The sequence below is a fragment of the Pecten maximus genome, chromosome 18 (genome assembly GCF_902652985.1).
Source record: "Pecten maximus chromosome 18, xPecMax1.1, whole genome shotgun sequence".
Lineage (NCBI taxonomy): Eukaryota > Metazoa > Mollusca > Bivalvia > Pectinida > Pectinidae > Pecten > Pecten maximus.
The window spans coordinates 19,981,786-20,006,982 of NC_047032.1; the positions used below are offsets into that span (position 1 = coordinate 19,981,786).

At 35.9% G+C, this 25,197-nt stretch overlaps 1 protein-coding gene across 2 annotated transcripts in view; it reads right to left on the reverse strand.

The window, feature by feature from the left end:
• Nucleotides 1-6,757: 6,757 nt before the first annotated feature.
• LOC117316557 (protein mesh-like) overlaps nt 6,758-25,197 on the reverse strand; it is a 38,631-nt gene continuing 20,191 nt past the window's right edge. The window contains exons 9-17 of one of the 2 annotated variants that reach the window (XM_033871201.1): nt 15,200-15,477; nt 14,244-14,384; nt 13,125-13,277; nt 12,640-12,795; nt 12,022-12,147; nt 10,809-11,057; nt 9,632-9,811; nt 8,629-8,676; nt 6,758-8,173 (exon numbers count right to left, since the gene is read on the reverse strand). In XM_033871201.1, coding sequence (XP_033727092.1) covers nt 7,983-8,173; nt 8,629-8,676; nt 9,632-9,811; nt 10,809-11,057; nt 12,022-12,147; nt 12,640-12,795; nt 13,125-13,277; nt 14,244-14,384; nt 15,200-15,477 — 1,522 coding nt within the window. In that variant the 3' untranslated portion in view covers nt 6,758-7,982. The remainder of the gene's footprint in view (nt 8,174-8,628; nt 8,677-9,631; nt 9,812-10,808; nt 11,058-12,021; nt 12,148-12,639; nt 12,796-13,124; nt 13,278-14,243; nt 14,385-15,199; nt 15,478-25,197) is intronic. The other variant, XM_033871200.1, reaches the window with a different exon arrangement.

A 25,197-nucleotide genomic window follows, 5' to 3' on the forward strand; every position in this document is an offset into this window, starting at 1 on the left:
TGGATTAGCATTAATGGGGGGTATAGGAAAAAAAGCTCTAACTTTGCAAATATTCGACAGGAGGTTATATGGGGAAATAGAAATATTAAAATTAAAGGGAAATGGCTATTGATAGATAATTTCATTGAGAGCGGGCTGATATTTATAGATGATATCCTAAATGAAAATAATGAAATAGATGAAATAAATATACTACATAAACTGAAAAATAAACGAAACTGGATTAGTGAAATAACGCAATTGAAAAAAGCTATACCATTCGAATGGAAGCGGACAATAAAGTCACAGATATCAAAACATACAAAAGTTAAAACAACAGCGCGGATTCAAATTTATGATAAAAGAAACTCAAAATATGTTGCAGTTGAACAACTTACAAATAAGAGTGTATATGACATACTTGTTTCTCACAAATTTGAGCAAACACATTGTAGGCAATTGTGGAGAAATACTTTTGATATAGCACATACACAAACTTACATTGATCTTATGATTTTTATATTTAAATGTTTAGCAGACAACAAACAAAAAATGTTCAGATGGAAACTATTTCATAATATTATCCCGGCAAAATGGCATCTTTATAGATGGAAAATAGAAGAAGACGAAATGTGTAATGTATGTAAAATACAAGAAAATTATTTACACTATTTCATAGAATGCAAATACTTGAATGAATTTTGGCAGCAAATTGAACATTTATTCCAAGGTTATGGATATACAATAAATCCTAGAAAATTACATTACCTTATCATGGGGTACAAAAATCAGCATACTAACTGTAAAGAATTGAATATAACTTTTACACTAATAGGCTATACAATATTAAAAACTTATCATCGAAGTGATCAAAAAAAGAAATCAATCAATATTTTAAGAATTTTCAAAGAAGAATTATTATTAGTTGGACAGACAACAATTATAAAAAAGAGGGGAATAATTAAATATTTTATTGACAATATAAAGGTCAATTAAATTTATGAACATATTTGACGATTAAGAGTCAAACATTGAACAAGACTGGTCAATGATATCGATTGCTCGGAGGATGTGGTAAGAGTTGATATGACCAACACGGAGACTGAGCTATTGATATGATTGACCAGTCTATTATAGGGGTATATATATATATATATATATAACCTTTGTTTGTTTCAAAAGAGACACAATGTTGATGTAACCAAAGGTTATCTATGCTGGTAGGGGGCTCCCCAACCGCTGGAAAAATCTTTGTTCGCCTTTCTTCTTTTTTGTTTGTTTCTAGATTTCAATACTATAAAAATTATTACTAACAAAATTATCAAAATTAACAACACGTAAATTTAACCGAGTGAGTGTGAAAGAGAACGCATGAAGATGTCCTGAAAGAGAGAAAAGAAAGTGACACTTTACTGTTGTTTATATATATAAAACAAGTGTGTATGAAAGAGAGCGGCAGAGTATACTAGTTAAGAGTGTAAATTAAATCAAGAAATATTAAAAGAAAAAGAATATGATGAATAAAAAAAAGAAGAAGAAATAATTATAATAATAGTAATAATTATTGTACGATGATGAAATGGCTCGGTGCTCTAAATAGCACCAGATACTTCGATGTCAGATGAAAAAATATAGCATGTATGCAGTTACAGACATTTTAGACAATTAACGTCACGAACTAATAAATACTAACACGCACCTCGCAAGGTTTATCAATTAAAAAAAAAAGTATTATTATTTATTATTTGTATTAATGGAGTTACCAAAGATGTGACTATATGAGCCAACTCTGAGTACGAAAAAAAAAAGAAAAAAAAGACCATGTAGCAAAGGGAACTTTTGTGTGGCACACCCCAACGGAGGAGAAGCTTTGAAGAAGTACTGAAGACGAAGATGGTCAAGTGAGAAAAATGATGAATCATACGTAATACGGAACTACTATAAGTATGTTAAACATAGTAGAACATAATGCATTGCCATGGACATTGTATCAAATCATTTTCATAATAAATCAATACGTTGTATTATTGTGTACGACAAGGACCACTTGTATCGCCCGTGCATTTTTTCAACATTGAATTACTGCCCTTATCCAGTGATTCGGCACGACTTTCTTTTGCTGGTATACAGAGGGATAGTCAAATATGTTTTTAAAACACTAACATCGATAGTACTCGCATATTATCGTGCCGAATTTGCCGCTTGATTTTAAAAATGGTATTTTGAATTGGATGAAAATTTTCGAATTTTGGTTTTCTACGTCATCTTGTACTAAACTCGTTTGTTTTTTCATGGTCAACTGTTTATCATTTTAAACTACAATGTATGTACAATACCTAGTCGTGAGAAAACCTCTCAGTGACAAACAGAAATACCACTTATGGGTCTGTGAAAAACACAGGTATGCTTGTAAACGAAAAAGTGAAGTAGATGGCGCTATGGGCGCGCTTATGGGTCAAGTGGAAAATAACATCTTGTTCCATATGTATTTTTCATAGCTTTACTGGAAAATATAGTCTATTTCAAGAAATCGCTGTGGGCGGTTCTGCAACAGCACCTTTAAGGAGCATCTAAACAGCAAATCCAGCCAAAACAGTTGATATTTTACAAGGCTATAAATCCCTACTAGGGTGCAATTTAACAGAAGCAACTTGATAAACTTTTGATATGTATCATGTCAAACTTTGGGCCTTGCTGTTGGCATTTAATTTGTTCAATTCTTTGTAAATTTCAACAAAACATGAGAAAAATGCATGTTTCAGGGGGACATAATTAACTCATATGTATCGCATTTAGTGCTCAAAACAGTCATGTCGTTTTGCTCACAAGAGTCTAAAGCAAAAAATAGGAGCATTGGTTTGACTAGATTTGGCTTTATGATATGTATTAACACTGATTTTATTTTGACCTTGAAATGCAAATGGCGGTTGTGAATAATATCACACAATTATGGCATATAAGAAGGTATTTCAAACGTCAAAACTACTCTTATTAGATACTATAAAGAACTCTAGACATGGCAGGAAGACTGTTTTTAGGAAAAAATGTTCATCCGTTGAGTTTGGGGTAAAAGATATATATTTTTAAAAAAGGCCCAAAACTCACCAGTTTAACAATTTGTCTTAAAAGGGTCATTCGTACTATAATCCGATGTTTTAAAAGTATGATATAGGAGCATTTGTAATGGCTATAATGCCTCCCTTTATGCCATATTTGTGTAATATCATCCACAGCCGCCATTTGCATTTCAAGGTCAAAACAAAATAAGTGTTTATACCTACATAAAGTCAAATCCGGTCAAACAAATGCTCCTACCCTATGCCATAGACACTTGTGAGCATGACAGCTGGGCTATTTTTCAGGTTTGGTTATTTTTGTGACTAAGAATTATTCCATGCTTTAACTTACCACAAAGTAACTATATAGAAGAAATTGTGAGCATCTACATCAAATTATTTGTGTTTTAAGACACTTCATGTCCAAACAAAAATTTTGGTATATTATATCACTATTTTTTTTGCAAATTTTAAGATATTTATTCGTGTTTGAAATTCAACATTATTCTGCTATATAGATGACCCTTAGCATTTTCTTTACTATTCCGAGATGTAATATCATCCCGTCGTTTTACGAACGTTCTTACCGCTTCGTCGTAGATATTGTTTACTATTTTGTACAAGTCAATCGTGTCACGTCTTATTCTTTAGTAGGATATAGTTGGAAGCTTTAGTCGGTGTAGTCTTTCAGGATAACTTAGATCTGCAAAGCCGGGGATCAGTTTTGTGGCCCTTCTTTGCACGCCCTGTATTTTTTCGATAAATTTAATCATTGAGTGACTCCAGACTTGACAGGTATAATCCAAATATACACGAACTAACTACTTGTATAATGGAACAAATGAATTTTCATCCAAGTAGCGGAATGGTCGACGGATCACGGCAAACGTAGAATCTGCTCGTTTGATTTTTTTTCACATATATGGTCTTTGAAATGGTATAAGTCCTAAAACTGATCCTTGAGGCACACCTGATGAAACATAACTCCAATTTTCTGTCTTTCCACCTCCTACAACACACTGATCTATTTACTAGAAACTACACTCCAAGCTATGATTTCAGCATTTATCTCGAAGGTCTTCATCTTATTTATCAATCTTTGTTGAGGAAATGTGTCAAAGGCCTTCTGGAAGTCCATAGTGCGCATTTGAAATGTTTTTTTTTTTTTTAAAGAACGGGGGTATTTATACGTAATCCTGGCAAATACTAGCCGCAATATACCGCTCGGCTACAGAGATCTTCTCTTTAGCTCGATCGGTTGACCGTAAGACTAATAAGCCAGAGGTCCCGGGTTCGATCCCTAGCGGAGGCAGTGATTTAAATTTAAATTAATCATGCGCTCTGTTAAATACATTTATATATATATAATTATAATTAATAATACCGACGGGATAGATAAATGAATTGCCGATATTTCAAGGCAATCTCCCCTTTATGAAGACACAAGTAAATAACAAGCTATCACGTATAGACATAGGACAATTACAATTAAGACAATCTCGTTATGTTTGTGTTGACGAAACCTTCGGTCGATAATTTATTTCTAACACCCTTAATTATTTAAATAAAAACAAAAAAACAAAGCAAAAAGTAGTAGTAGTAGTAGTAGTAGTAGTGGTAGTGGTAGTGGTAGTAGTAGTAGTAGTAGTAGTAGTAGAGGTAGTAGCAGTAGTAGTAGTAGTAGTAGTAGCAGTAGTAGTAGTAGTAGTAGTGTAGTAGTAGTGGTAGTAGTAGTAGTAGTAGTAGTGGTAGTAGTAGTAGTAGTGTAGTAGTAGTAGTAGTAGTAGTATAGTATTAGTGTAGTAGTAGTAGTAGTAGTAGTAGTAGTGTAGTAGTAGTAGTAGTAGTAGTAGTAGTAGTAGTAGTAGTAGTGTGTAGTAGTAGTAGTAGTAGTAGTAGTAGTAGTGTAGTAGTAGTGTAGTAGTAGTAGTAGTGTGTACGTCGTGTAGTAGGTCGTCAGTAGTGTAGTAGTGTCTAGTAGTGTAGTAGTAGTGTATGTCTTAGTCGTGTGTCGTCGTAGTAGTGGTGTAGTACGTTCAGTGTGTACGTATGTGTGTCGTCAGTCGTGTTAGTCGTGTGTGTGTCGTGTCGTGTCGTCGTCAGTTTGTGTCGTGTCGTCGTACGTCGTTGTCGTGTGTCGTGGTCGTAGTTGGTGTACGTCGTTCGTGTCGTCGTTCGTCGTGTCGTCGTAGGTCTTCAGTGTCGTAGTGTCGTCGTGTATGTCGTTCGTCGTGTGTAGTCGTGTGGTGTACGTCGTCTGTAGTCGTCGTTGTGTAGTGTGCGTCGGTTCGTTCGTGTTCGTCGTGTAGTGTTCGTTGTTAGTAGTAGTAGTAGTAGTAGTAGTGGTAGTAGTAGTAGTAGTAGTAGTAGTAGTAGTAGTAGTGGTAGTAGTAGTAGTAGTAGTAGTAGTAGTAGTAGTAGTAGTAGTAGTAGTAGTAGTAGTAGTAGTAGTAGTAGTAGTAGTAGTAGTAGTAGTAGTAGTAGTAGTAGTAGTAGTAGTAGTAGTAGTAGTGTAGTAGTAGTAGTAGTAGTAGTAGTAGTAGTGTAGTAGTAGTAGTAGTAGTAGTAGTAGTAGTAGTAGTAGTAGTAGTGTAGTAGTAGTAGTAGTAGTGGTAGTAGTAGTAGTAGTAGTAGTAGTAGTAGTTGTAGTAGTAGTAGTAGTAGTAGTAGTAGTGTCACAATGTTAATGTTTTTGACATAGTCTAGTTTACAGATATTACACTTGCTACAACTGTAAAATATTTTAGCAGATTTCTTTTAACTCATCCACACTGCACGCCTGTTTGATATAATCACAAAGGTCATTCGAAAAAGCGGCAACTGTATCTAAAAGATCGTTTATAAATATTCGTTTTTGCGTAAGGGACACATAATCTACCGTCTGTGTAGTACTTCTAAAAAACAGATCTCTCACATCACGAAAAACATGGAATTTTAAATATTCGGAGGTTGCGGTTTAGATTTTTAAAAGTGAGAACTGCTTTCTAATACAAAATCAAATATAGGCACCCATCTGAGACTTTTAAAAAGACGAGAAGAAGGAATTTAAATATCATTGATGTTCAATAAAAGCCTGACAGCTCATTTTTCCAGTTTAAAAATCTTCTCAGTGTACATTGTCCTGTTAGGAATACGCCACACACGTGGACAATATATGACATTGGAGAGACACTACTGTGATAGACTTTACGAATAATCAAAATAATGTCAGACAAGTGGACAATCTTCTCCATACACCAAATTGGTTTGCTAATTTCTTACAAACATAATCGAAATGATCTTCCCAAGGTAAAGTTTTATCTTTATGAGAAACCTTTTGGAGTGAGGGACCTGTTCCCCTAGTGCCGATGGACCGCTGAGACTTCATTGGACTCCTTACGGGACAGTTTCGTTCCAGACTGGACGAGCTTGGACCTGGAGGTACATGTAACTTTTGATTCCTGAACCCACTACAATATTTCGGTAAGACGTTATTCCTAGATCGTAGGTACGGATGATATGTTTACAATCTTAACGTAAACTTACGCTGTTTGCCTACTTAGTAAGCAATCTAACGGTAAACGTCGTTATTCAAGTATAACATTTAGATACTGCAGTATTGACAACAATGACACACAAAAACATGGAAACATTTTAATAATCTTACTGAGAAGTGGGTTGTATTCATCCAGTTTAAAGAAATGAAAAACGTGTAAAGAAATACAAAGGTCTATATATATATATATATATATATGTATATATATCTAAATATCCGCCAAAGATGTACATCTGTTTACCGCTAGTTCAAATTTACAGAATAAAAGAAATGTGACGGGATCTTCTCCGAAATACTGTAAAAATGAAACTAAAGTGACCACTGTTTAACGATAAGGTAATAAGCATTTTTATCAGTCCCTTCCAACTCATGAGAAAAATATGACAGTACATACCATTTCGTTATTTGGTTTTTCATCAAATGTACCTTCCGTTTGTACAGCGATTGCTATCATGGTAATGAAATTAATAAAATAGATTTATTAGACACTAAGTCATCCATCAGTAAGTATAAATTACCTGTAATTAATTGTTTAAATCAGGTAGCATAGGTATATAATGGATCCACAAATAATCTGGTAAGTATCTGTCACCACGCAATTTGTAATAACGACGAAATTTGTGGTGACAATGCTGTCTTGACCCGACACCTGTATTATACACGTGTACGATTGACTGTGGTACCAGGTCCGCCGCAGACATGTGTAACATAGCCACAATTGTCGGATGTGGTACCTGTTGGACGAAAAGGTAGGATTAATACTATGAATATTAAAGAAGGGGGATGAATAATACTTTGAGGAATGCATGGCATTCGACAAATAGCGGTTCGAGTTATCCGAGGTTTACTTACAAAGAATATCTAACGACGAGGTCGGGACCACGAGAAAAGTTCGACGAATAGGGTTATTCGAGGAATGCGGGTGCGAGTAATTGGGGTTTTACTGTATATCTTAATATAAGGTTCATACCATATTTATTCATAGGGTTATTAATCCTGTATCAACAAAATATTGTAAATGTTCATATTTTAGCGGCCATATATATTTCCAAGCTGCAAACATTGTTAAATTGTTACTGTGCCAACCATGGTTTGGTATATTGTTACGTTATATCGTGGACGGGCCAATTCATCGATGTGCCAATCTGTTACAAAATTGACTATGGGCTTAACTTTGAACCTGCTAAAATACATACAGTTTTACAGTTTACCGCTCGGTATCATTTATCCTCCTGTCATGACCTACGCTACACAAACCTTAGTTGACTCGAAAAATTCCTAATGTCAACCGACAAATCAACGGTTATTTGATATTCACTGAGGGTTATAAAAATTTCTTTTACAGTTATACACAAACGACGAAAACACTTGAATATAAAAATCCCAAAACAAGAAGAAAGAATACACCCTTCTTATGAATACATGTACGCAGCATTGTCGAACTCCCTTGTATATTCGAGGATTACTTTGTCATCTCCGCTCCCTGTCGCCTTTCCCTCTTTGAAACAGAAGCGTCTGACCAAAAGGATGGCTAGTAGTATAATGATGAAAAGGACGACCGACGACGTTATACCAACCACAACAGGGATTATCCAGGAATCATCTGCGGTCATTGATAATAATGTAACAAGATTATACACACAGAATGTTGACACTTTTCAATATATAATGATTCTAAAATGCATCATTTAGCTGTTTCGTGCTACTACGACTCGTGAAAATACTTGAAAGCCTGTGTCATTATTTACTTTCGTCCTTAAGAAATATTCGTCCATAGCATGTGTACGTTATGAAAGGACTTTACAAAAAATGAAAAATCCTTTTTCAAATAGTCCACTTGACCAGAAACAAACAATGACTCAAACAAACGATCAATATTTTATATTCATATCAGATGGTAGAATTATAATTTATAGTTGTCTCATTCAGCTTTTACATTTATTTTACATCCCGTCTATATCCCGGTGTTGGTTTCTTTAAATCAAACGTGTAACTATGACGCTTTATTAATGTTATGAACACCGTAAGGATGAGTTCAGGGATAAAACCTGTACTTACCGGACGTCGGCACATCCGCGGTGTCTTGGCCAATTGTTGTTGTAGCAACTAGAAATAATAAACATATGCATATATTATTAACTTATATTATTAACTGTGTGTTTTATTGAAATCTAATGTTAAGAATGATCGCCGTCAAGATTGAAAATAAAAACGAAAAGAAAAAAGAAAAGAAAAAAAAACCCCAACAAAACAACTACAAACAAACAAGCAATGTAAAATGATGAAAAAGCACACTTGAACAATATCTGAAACACTGACTGCTTATCATGTTAAGTTTAAGGTTCAACAAGCATGGTAATTTTAAACTCTTTTTAAAAATAATTTACAATATTTACACGCAAAATATAGATTATCATGTATAAGTCGTTTTGTAGGGATCGGTAGTTTCCATAAAGGTATTGATTATGTAAATATTATTGTTGTAAATTATTGTTGTATCTTAAAATAGTATTTTTAAATGTGCCATATTCTGTGTAAAAAGGACTAATATTTTTGTCTTACATGGATATGGAGGTCCCCAATATCTAAACAATATCGAAATTGATCCTATTTATTTATAAACCTCTGAGATACCAAATAAGGCCCGTGTGACCTCGATCTTGATATGAACACTTATATTTTACTGTGGATTTCATATATTGATGGTATAAACAATGTATGTCGTCAATTAGTCAACAATTATGACAGATATTGAGCGGAAACTGCGTACATCCGTTCGCACTTCCACCTCAATGCTCGAAAGTAATAGCCTTGTTTTAGACGAGCGTGCAAAGTGTCATTAACCAAGATCAACATTGCATATAATATTTATGAAAACAAAAGAATTGAGAATGAATTAATAAATGAGTAAACGTGCAAAATGAGAAAGAAAGATGCAAAAAAAAGACCTCCTGAGAAAGGTGACATTTTGTAAGAGGGGTTAATCCAGGGCTCAAAACCCTGATACCCTTCAATTAATGCTAGTAAAATAAATTGAAAAGCAGCATTACAAATACAGTACCTGATGATAAACAAGTGCTCTGACTGTCAGTCCAATGACCTTCTGTGCTGCATGTTATGTACCCCGACCCTTTGAGTTGTATTTCAGAGTTACAGACAAGTTTGCCTGTGTATCCTATCTCCATTCCACTAATGTTCCACTGTCCATACTCTACAGCAGGCGGGAACCCGCAGGTAACAGCTACAAGTTAAAGGGGTTTACAATAAAATCTGTTAATATCGTGTTTGAAAATTGACAGGTGCGTCTTTGCTGTAATTAGAGGTGGTTAACTTTTCGGCATACATGTACCTGGTTTCATCAATATTGTTTATCTCTAGAAAATTCTTTCATTTAAATATTCCAAGAAAATATTGCCGAATTTACGAAAAGTTTTGAAAACGATTTGTAAAAAGTTCATAGGATATCGATTTATAAATCTATTATATCTATAATACATTTATACGTCTTTACTCGATCATTAATTGAGTACCTTGTATTATTAATTTAACATCCCTTTTATTTCAGTTAATACTGATTTTCCTAATTAAGTCTTCAAATACTAGAACTTGTACAGGTCTAATGGTTTGTGTTAAAAGAAATAATCTGTGATTAGATAATGACCAAACAGTATTATTAGGACTAAAATACAATTATGTGACACATTTACCATAAAATATGAAAAATAGCATGGTTTCATTGTAATATTAATTTCATCATTGGATCAAGTAATTGTTACTCGTATTTTTTATTGAAAATCACTCAAATTCTAAGAAGCTTAATGTAACTGAGGCCTTTTATGAAGATCTTACAGAACAGTTCCATTCACTTCCTCGAACGCCCTAATAATCTCGCATGTATTTTAAAATTATTCCTGAAGCCTTTTGATGCCCCCCCCCTTACATAGACATACTATTAATGTGTTAGGCCTACAATATCTGGCAGAAGCGGGCAACTTGTGCACTACAATTTTTTTCATACGCGTAGATTAATTTTAATGTGGTCAAATTCATGGACAAATGAAAAAGATTAAATCTGATAGGTTCATTGAGTACACCTTGATAATAAATTCAAATATAGGTATTTGTAACGTCATCATGGGTAATGGTTCTTTTGCTACATTTTCACGAATGTTTTGATACATATTCAGTTGTAGTAACATTATAAACCTTTATTCGTCTATCGTCAATAATATACTTACTTTTCCGAGAGATCTCCTGGATCCTTGTAAGTGTATTGGTAGATGTCCTGGTGGAGCTAGCCAGCGTGGTGTCCTTTGTGACGAAGTTGTCATAGTAACAGAAGGTGTCGTCTCCACAGACATATCGCGTAGTATTATCGATTGCTGATACCGGGATATCGAACAATGGCACGAAGGCGTTGTCCTGGATAGAGGCATGTGATGTACCTACTGCATATGTAAACAACGACTCTTCCTCTATGATTCTCCCTATACGATAGCAAATACACATCATATTTCAAAATGTCAACTAAAAAGGACAAGTTTGAACTCGATATCCACAAACATAAAGAAAAAATATCGTTTCAGAAAACAATGAGACAAGCTGTCTCTTTAGTTTCTTATTTTCAATGAAACGCTCCTTAAATATAAACTGAACACACATAACGTTTATATTTGCATGGAGAGCATTGGAAAAGTACAAAGAGAACACGACCAGGTGCTCTAGAAGGGTGAACGTCGTCTTTCTGATCAACGACATCCGTCAAACAAATCTAGGTCAAATTGAAAATGAGAACTGGTCTGGTAAGGATCGACTGACTTTATATTGTACAAGGAAATAGAATATCATGATGTGGACCAAGACACTTTTTTTAATTATATCTACATTTGTCATATTGTTAGCCATTGTTTCTGTAAGCGATAGATAAAGCTAAACGTACAAGCCTTAATCAGAGTTGAAGAAACAGGTTCTTCATATATAAATCATAGACATATATATATATATATATATATATTCAAATATCTCTGCCGTTGGTCGCATAGCGTTCTAGTGTTGAACATGATGCAGTCACGCTAGTATCCGCCTTCGGCCCACGTTTGCCGAAGGGTTCATTAATTGTGGTTTCTCCAGTTACTAAAACATTATTCTTATTGTATTTTATTGTATTTCCAGTACTTCTTATATATATTATGTGATTGTATTTGTAATTTTTTGTGTTTTGATAAAGGGGCGGATTGCCTCGAAAATTTAACAAGCCTTATTGTTCACACTGTTTGAATTACTTCTTTGCCCCATATATATATATTTATATATATTTATATATATATGGAATGTTGTAATGATGTTATGTTATGGTATAGAACAAGGCCCCGAACAGTAGATACCCTGAACAAATAAGCAATTACAAAGAGCGTTTAAGGTTTGGATAATGATAAACAATAACTGACTTACATGACAACCCCATGTTGTTGTGTATGTCCTCGGTTGACGAATCTGCCGGTAAACTATCTCCATGTTGAGAAATAAGGTCATCATTAGGATCCTGGTTAAAATTTCCTAAAAGTCCCTCAATACTACCTGTGAACATCATAATGGAAACAATTGGCTACACTGACAAGTTGGTCATATGAGAAGGCGTCGGGATAGGGAGAACCGTGGTATTACTATCGACGAATGTTTACCTTAAAAATGCCTAAAATGAAAATAAAAATGCTTCGTACCACTGTTTAATCCTTCTAGGTCTCGTCAGTGGTACTAGGGAGCAAACATGTGGAAATTAAAAAAGAAGAAGAAAAACAGGCATAAAAAAGGCAAATATAGAAATATATAAAAGGTGCATTGATTCTATAATTCAATTTAAGATGTATATATTGAACCAGTCCACTTTGTATTATGTTTTGAAGGTGGCAGGCAGACAGCAAGTAGTAAGAAATACGTATCTGCCATATATTATGTAAAAAAGGAACAATAGTTCTTACTCAAAATGTGATTAAATATGAAAGACTGAAAGATATAGCTAGGTAGTCCATGTATATTTGTAATCATATAAGTATAATCATATTTACTTACCCTGTTCCCAAACTGAGCCGAAACTGACGATAAAGGTAAGAAATGATTCGTAAACAAATGTCTGGAATGAAATGTCCTGTCCGGGAAAGGCAATATTGACTTCATCCGTATGGTCATTTGTCGTGGAATTGTTGTTACGTACGGATATGGTTACCCCTTTATTGAGAGTCCAAATTAAAAGAAAGAAACACATTTTACAATCTTATTTCGTTTTATATACAATAATCATTGCTCAATTTAAAGGTTTGTTTACAGTATGACTGGTAATGATCGCGGTGACTATATTCGTGGCCGTTACATAAAACTCGAAAACAATTCCTAGCGTAGAGAAGAATGTGAACATGGCGGTGTTACTTAAAATTCAATACCCACCAACAAGTTCTGTTGTTGTACACGCATGAGATTTATACGTCAACCTTATTGTTAAAAGTGATGGTTCAATATTTATAAATGCACGTTTTTGTTAGACGTTATTTAAAACTTGCCTTTGTAGCGGAGGAATGTAACACCTGTGATATCTTGTACGACTCCGTTTACCAGAATATCAAATGCCCGGATGGAGTTGAGTTTGACCTCTATGGTATCCGACATATTCACTGCTTTTGCGACAAACGATGTGATCACACTTCCATTGATGCCTAAATCATAACACAGAATCATTTCATATAAGTATATCTCAATATCGTATCCATGACAATGGCAATTGTCTACATAATCGTATTGATAACAATGTAAATCGTCTACATAAACCACCGTGTCTTATTCCTGGGCGAAACTTATCACTTATCGCCAACTCTCTAATTTTCAAAGTGCTATGTTTGCTTTATATTCCTTGCCCATATGAATTAAAACCAAATGGAATTTTAAAAAGGGATGATGCTTCGAGATGATTGACAAAACTGTGGTAAGACGATCTTTTCATATATAAGGCACCATACATTAACATACGTTAGGACAATATATATATATGTTAAGACCATATATTTATACACGTTAAAGCCATACAATGATATACGTTAAGACCATATATTCATATGTTTTAGACGATATATTTATGCATTATAAGACCATATATTTATATAGGTTTAGACCATATCTTAATACATTGTATATGTTAAGACCATATATTTAGACATGTTAAAACCATATATTTATACATGTTAAAAACTATATATATAAATATATATGGTGAAACATTTATATATGCTGAGACGATACTTTTATATATTTTAATACCATATATTTGTACATTTTCAGACAAAATATCTTTATATGGTATTAAAAAAGCTTTATATATATCAAGACAATATATCTATCTGTGTTAAGATGATATACTTATAAAGGTTAAGACCAGATATTTCTTTTCAGGATTCATATTTAATTAATGTATTATGTACAGGAATAAATGATTATGTTAGAGGTATAACATAACGGTAGTAGAGAGTGTTCTAACACGCTCGTTCTGAATAGGTATATCGCGTGCTTCTCTTCATATCAGGAAATAAATAGTATATTATACAACTACAACCTATCTACGTCATTATAAAAGGATCATTCTGAACAAGTAGGAATTATCAATAAACATATGAATCAATAACACTTACCATTGTTTTCAACAGATTGCAATCTTACTTCAGCTATAAAGCTTTTAGATGTTGTTCTAAACATTGTAAATTCTCCAACTCCGTTAAATGTGTATGACAGGCCATCCGGCGTCATGAAATGTGGATCACCGAAAATTTGTGCTGAAATATGGAAAAGCGCTCTTTCAACTTTGGCGAAACTAGATATGTTTTGCTATAATCAAATACACAATTCTATAAATATCACTGTAAGCAATACGTTATAATAATAATAGTACAATAAATATATGTATTTAATTAAAAGAATCAATTTTCAATGTTAAAGAATGTTTTAATATTAAAGAATGTTAAAGAATGTTTAAAAAAACATATCTGGGAAAAAAATCCATCCATCAAAAGAGACCATGTTACATGCATTGTATATTTACTCATCACCACGATATATAGACATTTCTTACTGTCAATGAAAAAGGACGTCTTACATTGTATTTATAAATGTCCTGGGTATCGCAGAAGCAATATATGTCCCTTACCGCCTCCCCTCCCCAAGTTTAAAATGGTAACAGTGACTATGGCTTTGACTCCAAAACTCCAAACTTGTCCGAGGTGTTATGGTCCTTTATCATTGTATGAGGTTTGATAAAAACACCAGGGAACGAAGACGCTTGAGCGCTGACAAACTTTGGCGTTACGTACCAACATAAGATAGACAGAAAGTATATATAATCCCACTGATTTGGTTTGGTTTGTTTTATTTAACGTCCTATTAACAGCCAGGGTCATTTAAGGACGTGCCAGGTTTTGGAGGTGGAGGAAAGCCGGAGTACCCGGAGAAAAACCACCGGCCTACGGTCAGTACCTGGCAACTGCCCCACGTAGGTTTCGAACTCTTAACCCAGAGGTGAAGAGCTAATGATAAAGAATAATACATATGCTATAAAGGTATATCAGAATGTGTAGATAACCGTGATACTTACCCGGAATGTTGGGGACATACTCATTACAGTTTCCCGGCGTTCGTTTTTGATAAAACTCGAAACATTCTCTCGAAACAGCCCATTGTATAAGCTGGGAATACATACAGCAATGGTAGTAGGGGGCCGTATCAAAAAGAATGTTTGACAAATACGGAACAGCGGCTTCTGTATCACCAAAGTAGTGGAAGCGCTGTAGGTATCCACCCCCTGATGACGTCAACATATTCATGACGTTTCCGTTGTTGTCATAGCAACACAGCTGCCCTGTTCCTGCAGGTCTAATCAAAAGAAATGGAAAAATTCTCCATCTACATGTTAATTAACGAAGTAGACAGAAGTGAAACTTAAATAATAACTAGCTCTTTTTACTTAATAACATTGAGTATATAGTTCGTCTTTCTTATGGACAAGATAAAATACATATGACATATACAAAATTAACAAAATGACGGCACTGTAAAAGCAAAATGTCATGTCGATACGAAAGGAAGACGACATTCAAAAGCCGTTCATCATGATAGACTAATTCATGAAAGATATTCATGTATCACACGTAGAACCCATAATGAAGTGAGAGAGATCATTTTACCACACTAAAATTGATTGATCGGAGTGGAAGTTTTGTTTAACATTTGAATAGTATTGAAATAATTAATTGATACTTTTTGCTTTATTTATTTTATCTTAGTGACAAAAGTAGAACACTGACAGAACAGCCAGATATATCGCAACCTTACCCTGGGGTGTTCAGTCTGAAACATTGTTTGGCCTTTGGATAAAACAGACAATTGAAGCCCGGTCGGTTAGAACTGTACTGGGATTGACACACAGGGTCGAGGTGGAATCTGATAAGGTCGATGTCAGCTTGGTCAAATCGGCAAGGGCACACCTGTACCTGTACTTCGGACAAATATTGTAGCTCGTCATCTGTTGCCTGCCACTTGTTACAGGACAGTTTAGATTCGTTGATGTATCTTGGAACAACTACAACGGCGTCTGACCATATCCTCTGTCTTGGACGTCTAAAACAACACAATTTGAGAGTTTCTTAAAGCGGAAGTTTGTATCTACATTTTTTGTATATTAAGGAATAAAGGAAAACATTCCTGTCAAGTGCCTGGACAGGAGCCGAATACGGGTCTCTGGTGTGATAATCTAGAGCTGAAGAATTATATTTAATCAGCTGAGTGACGGAAACCGTATTAAACAATAGATACAGGCTCATCGGTCCACTACGCCAGCTGAGAGACCGTATATACACTAGGTACAACCTCTCTCATCTGACTGATACAAACTTTTTTAACAATATGCACAAGCCACACCAACCCACTTGTCAGCTGAGTGATAGAGACATATTGTATACTAGGTGCAAATCACAGCAACCCATTACATCAGCTAAGTGGTTGAGATCGTATTAAGCATGATGAGTGACGGAGACCGTATTTAACACTATGTACAGGCAACGCCAACCCTACCTCTAATCTTGGTGACGGAGACCGTAATTAACACAAAACATATCGTAATGTTACTTTTATATTGATAACAAGCACTGAGTAGCCATAGGAAACAGAATTTTGAATGTGTATTTCCTTTTTCTAAAAATGTATCTCACAACTATGGCGAAATACATTGTTAAAATTTATATAAAAAAATTGATTCAAATACAATGTGAGTGTATCACATACTGATGATACAGAAACCGATAAGATATGTCATGAGATCACCAACAATGGAACAATGGAACATGACGTACTGATCATTGGACTGTGCCACCTCTACCAAACTGATGAGAATGACGTCATCTTCAGTTTCCAGGGTAAACGAGACCTCTGATTGGGATGATTCGATGTACTGCACTACAGACGAGTGGAATTCTAGGCGCGGCAAAAGGTCCAAACCGGGCTGACACAAATCAAATATGTGAATATGGTCAATCATCTTGTTATAGGAAGTAATAGAGGAACAGTTTTCATGGTAACTTCATTAATTTTCTTTGCAATACATAAAGCTAACTATTAATAATTAAATAGAAAATAGTAATAATATTTCTTCTATATTCAAAATACGGAATATCCGAGTTTTGACTTGCGCTAACCGCGGGAATGTTTCTCCCCTGAAATTTAACGCTCTTTTATTGAGAGAAGTAGTGCGTGAACACGGGAGGTTGGGCTAGAATCCGAAGGTAATGCAAGCTGTTGTCATGATGTCAACAAATTTCTGCTGTGTGTCGGTCTACAATACAGCAACGTGAAATCCGATCAATGAATTCGATAAATATCCATAGATGGAAGGAGTATTTTTTTTTGCTGCCAAACAGAAAAAATATGAAAATTCAGAGAAAGTCGACATTGCATATCGTGACCCCCTCCCCTAACAAACTTTGTGGACGGGACAACAACCATACTACGCTGTACTTAACACGGTTTTATATTTGCTCATTATTTAGTATTGTTTTGTGTACCGAGTTTTCAAGGTTTGTGCATGTAAGATGTCTATATCTACTTAAAAAATTAAGATGTGTTACGCAAGTCTGAAACGCACCAAGCTTGTAGTGTAAGATTGTTCTGGCACTACCATACGGCAAATGAAAAGTGTATTTTATCTGATTTTATGAAGAGCACGCAAGGGGAGACTAACTTGGAAATTCCGTATTAACAAAGTTTTTTCTGTTGTAAAATTTGTGTCTGTGTTTAATAAGGGTGATTCGCACAATGAAAATAAATACTAGAATTTATCACGATAACCGTGACATTATATCACGGAATTACTGATGTACAATTCTATTTCGTTAAATATTGACATAACTTACAATATAAGCTTGTTACTTTGACGGTGTAGATCTCGACAGTTGATCCTTCAATGTAAAAGGGGATGTCAGCTGAGGACCACTTCATAGTGACTTCCTCTCCTCGTCTCCAGTTGGATGGGTCTAGTCTTTGCAGTGCTGGCTTCATGTTTAAAGGATTTACTACAAATAGCAAAAATGGAGTATATCCATAATATTGGTAACGGCCATGTAGTCTAATCGAAGGTGCTAAGGATTCATTACTAGCCAGTATATACTTAACTCCATATACATACTTTACAGATATGGACGAGGGACATTTAAATTGGCGTTTTTGTTCGAATTTGTAATATAACATTTTGTCCGAATTTGTATGCGTAGCAACCCAAATAGCTACCAATTACCAATGCGTCCTATTTTTGTTAATCTGTCAGTATAATTATGTAAATCCTAACGTAAATAATCTCTTAAGTTGGCTAAATATACTTTAGGAATCGTTCAGTTAACTTTGATAGAAATCTAATCACCATTTATTGTAGAATATATTTTGAACGTGCAAGGGCAATTACGAAACCTATTTTTTTTCTTGTCACTCACATATAGTAATTATCCCTTCGTATACGGCACTTTGTTGATTGGATTGTATCACATTCAGTCTCACATTGACGTCCCCCGTAGTGTAAAATATAGGCGTGATGCAGTTTACACTGAACATTGAATCCATAGCACAGTTCACAGAAGTGCCGCCATCATCTCCAAATGTAGCTGTGACAGTGTCATCGGAATGTATGCATGGACCAGCAAGCACTTTCTTCTCTCCGCCGAACATGTGGGAATATCGGGGAGATATAGTCAAGGTTCCTTTTTAGAAAACAATTGATATCTTATAGTTAATGATATTATTTGTTCATTATGTAGGGGATTGAAAAAATATAACAGGACGCAAAATAGAGTGTGTCAACATAAATACAATATTTGAGGTGAACGCAAAAGAAATAAACTGTCGTTACCAACAAAAATCACATAATATACATTATCACAGTGATGTTGACCAACATGTTACGGACATATATTTACATTCTGTGTTGCATTTGTCTATATTTCGTTAGTAAACCAAATTGTATTCATGAGAGTGTATACTACAATTTACAGTGATTCGGTCAGTGGAGGAATATTACAGCTCCAGGTGTTGTAGATTTAACAATGGCCGTCAGTTACTTTCGGCCTAGAGATCTTTCGAATGCTAGCATTTATTAACAGAAGCCACAACAAAAAATAAAGCAATGTCACAAGTTATGAGAGTATAATTTTATAATACTAAAAATGTAGTCAACACGAAATTATTATAAGCGCCATTCTTGATCTATACGAAATTATCAAATTGTCAATGTCGTCACACTCACAGGGGCTCGTTTCCAAATTTTCAGAAATGAAAGACACGACAACATTAAAAGTCAAGTATTTATAAAAAAAAAATCTTGTAAAAAAAAATCGGGAGTATCGACATAGTTCCGGTTGTGTATGTATATGCCTACTAGATTTTAGTTTTGTGATTATTCACTGATAGCAAAGGCCTACCTTACAAAATCGAGCCCCTGTGAAGTTGAAAATCGTCTGCTAAGTTAGCGACACTGATGTGACCGGTTAGACTGGAATCTGTTTCGAACGAAATATCCTTGGAATCGTTTTCACCTACTATCAAGACAACTTTTATTAAGAATTAAGAGCTGTTATTCTTCTGAAAATAACGTAAATCCAGTCAATACCAGAAACATAAGTGTTTCCGAGGAATCGAGTCTGTCCTGTGCAATGCCCGTTCAACGCCGCATCACTTCTAAATGTTAATCGTACATCATTGCGCATAAAAACGGTTTCGATTTTAAACAATCAGAAATTATGTAATTATGAACAATTTGACGATTTATGTAATTATGAACAATTTGACGATACCTACACACGTATATGAAATATAAAATAAAGCCAAATTTGTGCAAAAACCACTTTATGTGTTTGCTATTAATAACGTCATAAGGGCCTATATCATTTCTTCTGGAAATTTCGCTGTTCCGGTATTTGAACTTGATGACGTCAGTGATAGGGTAAGCGGCAAATTTAAACGCGTCATAACCTACAGTAAATAAAAAATCTTTATGAATGTAAATATAAGCATTGAACTGTTACCAAATGGTAGTATACAGTCGATATGAATACAATTTGGGTGACAGATAAATATTTCATGTCGCCCTAATGGGCAATGTTTAAATATCACACAATATACATGTTCACAGTGATGTTTGACCAACATGTTACCGACATATATCACACAATATACATGTTCACAGTGATGTTTGACCAACATGTTACCGACATATATCACACGTACAATATACATTATCACAGTGATGTTTGACCAACATGTTACCGACACATATCACACAATATACATATTCACAGTGATGTTTGACCATCATTCAATCATCCGTAATGAAGGGGTGACTAATTGTTCCGTTTCTTACTTCTTTATCCGTTTAACGTTTGCCAGAGCATATCTCAGTAACTACTTTTGCAATTCTCACCAAACTTTGTAGTATAATCAGTCTAGTTGTGCAACAACTATTTTTTTCTAGGTCGACCATCCAAGATGACTGCCGTGGTCTCTGGTTGGCCGAAATTATATCCAGCGATAACTCTCGTTCTATTGCTATGAAACTTAGGGTATAGGTTGATAATTGGACAACACTCGTTTTAACCGAAAAAATTTTCGAGGTTGGAATCAAAGTGGCTGCCAAATGGGGGCTTCTGATTGGTCGAAATTTTAATCTTGCCCAATTTTGATCGAATCTGATGTATTGGTACACTATAGCACAGCGGTCACTTTTCTAACATGATTTTCACTTTCAACAGATGGCGGCCATTTCCTGTCCTCTGATAGGTCGAATCTAGATATTGTTCGATTTCAATGAAAAGTGTAAATATAGTTATTAGGGAAGTGCTAGTTCAACTGCATGGGTTTCGTTGTCATAGCAACCATCTGGAAGCTTTTGATTGGTAAAAGTTTAAAATATTATCTGATTTTGATGGACATTTGTATATAGAGGTATTAGTGGACTGCGAATTCAACCATATAGGTTTGGCTGCCACATTAATCGCAGGGAGGTAATTTTCTTTAGGTGGGTCGGCTTTGCGAGGCGGGGTGACTTCTGCTTTTGCTCGCAATTACAATTCTAGTTATCTTTTTTTGTCCAGACACACTGTTTCTGTTGTTTAACTGTCGATGTTTTTTGTTACACACGGCCTCAAATTGATGACGTCAACCTTGTTGAAGCAATAACGTCATAGTTAGTTGTGAACTGCGACACGTCATCTAGTCTGAATGTCACATACCACTTTGAAGTCTATATAGTTTGTGTAAGTATGTTATGTTATGCTTTTATATTTCGCACCGATTTCTCGTGCGTATCTTGGGAAAGATAGTACGCATGCGCAGAACACATAGCTAAGGACAGGTGGGCAGACATCTTTGAGGCATTAAGATGTGAACTCTATCGAGGAGGCCGTTAGGAGCGTGATAAACAGTCACGGTAAGTCATACCATATTTGTTTATGTGTAAATATCGTGTAAATGAGCGACTCTGTGTGTATAAGTTCGTGCCTGGCGAGTTGTTGACAATAGCGAGCCAACGGGTGCACGTACGTGATATCGAGAACGGTAATGTGTATTGTCATGGTTGTATAAAATGAATGTAATTTTATCATGTGACGAATATTATGCTTAGGAAATATTCTTATAGGGTATATTATTTGTATATTGTAGCTCCATGCCCTATCTATGCCTATATATACGCCCATGACCACATATATACTACTATGAGCTATTGCTGAACTATGGAAGCCCTAAACAGCCATATCGAGATGATGTTTATCTTCACGAACACATCAGTTTTGTTCGCTACTGTAATCGATGCAATATCTCGCTTCCGAGCGTCGTCTATTTTACCATCATCAAATTATATTTCGTACGACTCAAACCCCAGATTAATCGACTTTTCCATCAGGACACTCCTCTCACCCAGTTATGCTAATGGTGACCACCGACAAATCCACAAAACGTGTCCATGCTGATCTTTTGAAGACAGACGACAAACAAAGTGAGACTAGTAAAAAAAGTCTGTCGTCAAAGGCCAGAGGTTAGCCAATCAGATTTGTTGGGGGTCACAAATGACCAATCGGAAGCTTAGAATGTGGTTACACACTGCGGTGTGTAAACAAAGATAATAACACACTGCTACGAATTTTATCACGTGCCATATCAGTTGTGAAACAAGCGTAGTTATGGTATAAAACTGGCTACGTCATCATATACGTATGGAACGGCAGCGGGAACACCGGAGGATCCAGCATTATACTGACATTTATGTGTGGGCTTGGTAGTGATAGTCAACAGTGCGGAGCTCGTTTGAACTTTAGTGTAGGATAGTAGGGATTGCTGTAGGATAAAGTAAATATTGTAGGGTAACAAGTATTTGACTAGATAATTGTTTATTGTGATTCTTGCTTGATATACAGTTATATAGGCGTGATTCATCTGAGACTATCGCGTGTGTGTGTGTGAATGAGTATCCTATTGTATATTTTGTATAGATATTATTGTATATTGTAATAAAATAAATGTAAAAAATGTTTTACGGTGTGGGTCTCATTTGTTAAATAGGTGGCAATCTATCTCGGTTAGGTGAATAATCAGTACTGACCTCCAGTGTTGCAGCCTCCCTGTTCTATGGTCTCGGTGTCTATTCGGAACACAAACTTTCCATCCACATGTACGTTGGACAGTTGCGGAAGATTGATAATGTCGTCTGTTCTTGATTCATTGGCAGCATAATAATTAATACCATCGCCGGCATTAAACCCTACCTATATGTGAGTAAGCATATCTATAAAGATAAAGTTAACAACAACAGCAACAACAACAAACAAGAGGCCCAAGGGCCTTAACGGTCACCTGACTCTAAAACCCTTGTACTATTGTTTTATACATACTCAGCAACAAGTATAGTGGCACTGTTGGCCATGGCGGCCATCTTGGATTTCAAACCGATCCGAAAAATAACAACACATGGTCAGGACCTTCTCAGGGTCATTTCAGGTAAGTAAGTGCTGAATCCAAGTGTTGGAACTTGAGAAGTTTGAAATAGGTGTTGCTCAGGAAAACCATGATTGCGCAATCATGTTACAAAATGGCCTCCGTGACTGCAATGTCAAAATTTTAACGAGGCCGAAAAACACTTTGTTGCCTCCCCTTCCTTAACACCCTCACCAATTTCCAGTTCAATGGCACTAGTGGAAATGGAGAAGAAGTTTAAAATGTGTTTTTCAAGATGGCGGCCATGGCGGCCATCTCGGATCTTAGACCAATCCGAAATATAACAACACTTGGTCAAGACCATCTCAGGGTCATTTCAGGTAAGTTAGTGCTGAATCCCACTACTAGAACTTGAGAAGAAGTTTGAAATAGGGTGTTATTTAGTAAAACCCTAATTGCGGAATCATGTTACAAAATGGCCGCTGTAGCTGCCATGTCAAAGATTACAACAACAATTTATTGGCTCCTCTTCTTTTAACATCCTCACTAGTGGCACAAGTGAACTTGGACAAGAATATCAAAACTTGGTCAGGACCTTCTCGGGATCATTTCAAGCAAGTTTCAGCTAAATCCCACCATTGGAACTTGAGAAGAAGTTTGAAATGTGAAAAGTTTACGCACGGCGGACGGCGCACGACGCACGACGACGGACAATGAATAAAAGACAAAAACACTAAAATGGAGACCCAAAAACTCCCTTACGCGGAAGAGTGAGATGACGATAACAGGGATGACAAGCGATGGTTTGGTATTCAAAACAAACTCAAACTACACTACCGTAATTTCCTGCGGATTGCCGGCTCCGGGGTATAACGCGCGGGAAGTAGATTAAGGCATTTGCTATGCTTTTGTAAAATAAATTCCAGATAACCTGCACTGGCAGATTGCCCGCGGGTTATACACCGACAGCGACGATAACCTAACATTTCCTTGACTAGACCAGGGCAATCTGGATTTTATTAAAAGTGATTCTGAGCCATCGGACCTTGACGGATGGTGATTTACGATGATGTTTTGAATGATGGAAATCATAGACATATGATGGAAATATTGTGTTTATTATCCCCTCGCGACGAAAGTCGGGGAGGGGATATAGCGTTCCGTTCGTACGTAAGTACGTAAGTACGTACGTACGGAATGTTCACTTTTTGTCAGCACTCTTGCGACTTCATTTTTGAACGGATTCTGACCAAACTTCATATATGGGTCCAGCATGGGAATACCTCGACCGAGTTCGTGTTTCAGGGTGCCAAGGTCAAGGTCAAGGTCACCGTTACTATTTATAGAAAATCTTTGTCAGCACTCTTGCAACTTCATTTCTGAACGGATCCTGACCAAACTTCATATATGGGTCCAGCATGGGAATACCTCGAACGAGTTTGTGTTACAGGGTGCCAAGGTCAAGGTCAAGGTCACCGTTACTATTTATAGAAAATCTTTGTCAGCACTCTTGCAACTTCATTTCTGAACGGATCCTGACCAAACTTTATATATGGGTCCAGCATGGGAATACCTCAAACGAGTTTGTGTTTCAGGGTGCCAAGGTCAAGGTCAAGGTCACCGTTACTATTTATAGAAAATCTTTGTCAGCGCTCTTGCAGCTTCATTTCTGAACGGATTCTGACCAAACTTCATATATGGGTCCAGCATGGGAATACCTCGAACGAGCTCTTGTTTCAGGGTGCCAAGGTCAAGGTCAGCGTTACTATTTATAGAAAATCTTTGTCAGCGCTCTTGCGACTTCATTTTTGAACGGATCCTGACCAAACTTCATATATGGGTCCAGCATGGGAATACCTCGAACGAGTTCGTGTTTCAGGGTGCCAAGGTCAAGGTTAAGGTCATGTCTATTGCAGTTCAGTGCAAATGACAACTGATGTTATTTCAATGTTCTGCAATAACCCCCCCCCCCCCCCCCCCCGATTTTTGCGTCAGAGTTCATGTGTTAGCACGCGAGGGGATTTGTATCGTTTGCGATGCCTTGCTTTTGTATGTTCTATGTCTATATGTGATCGTATGTAATTTACCTGTGTCTTGATAAAGGGGCAGATTGCCTCGAAAATTCGACAA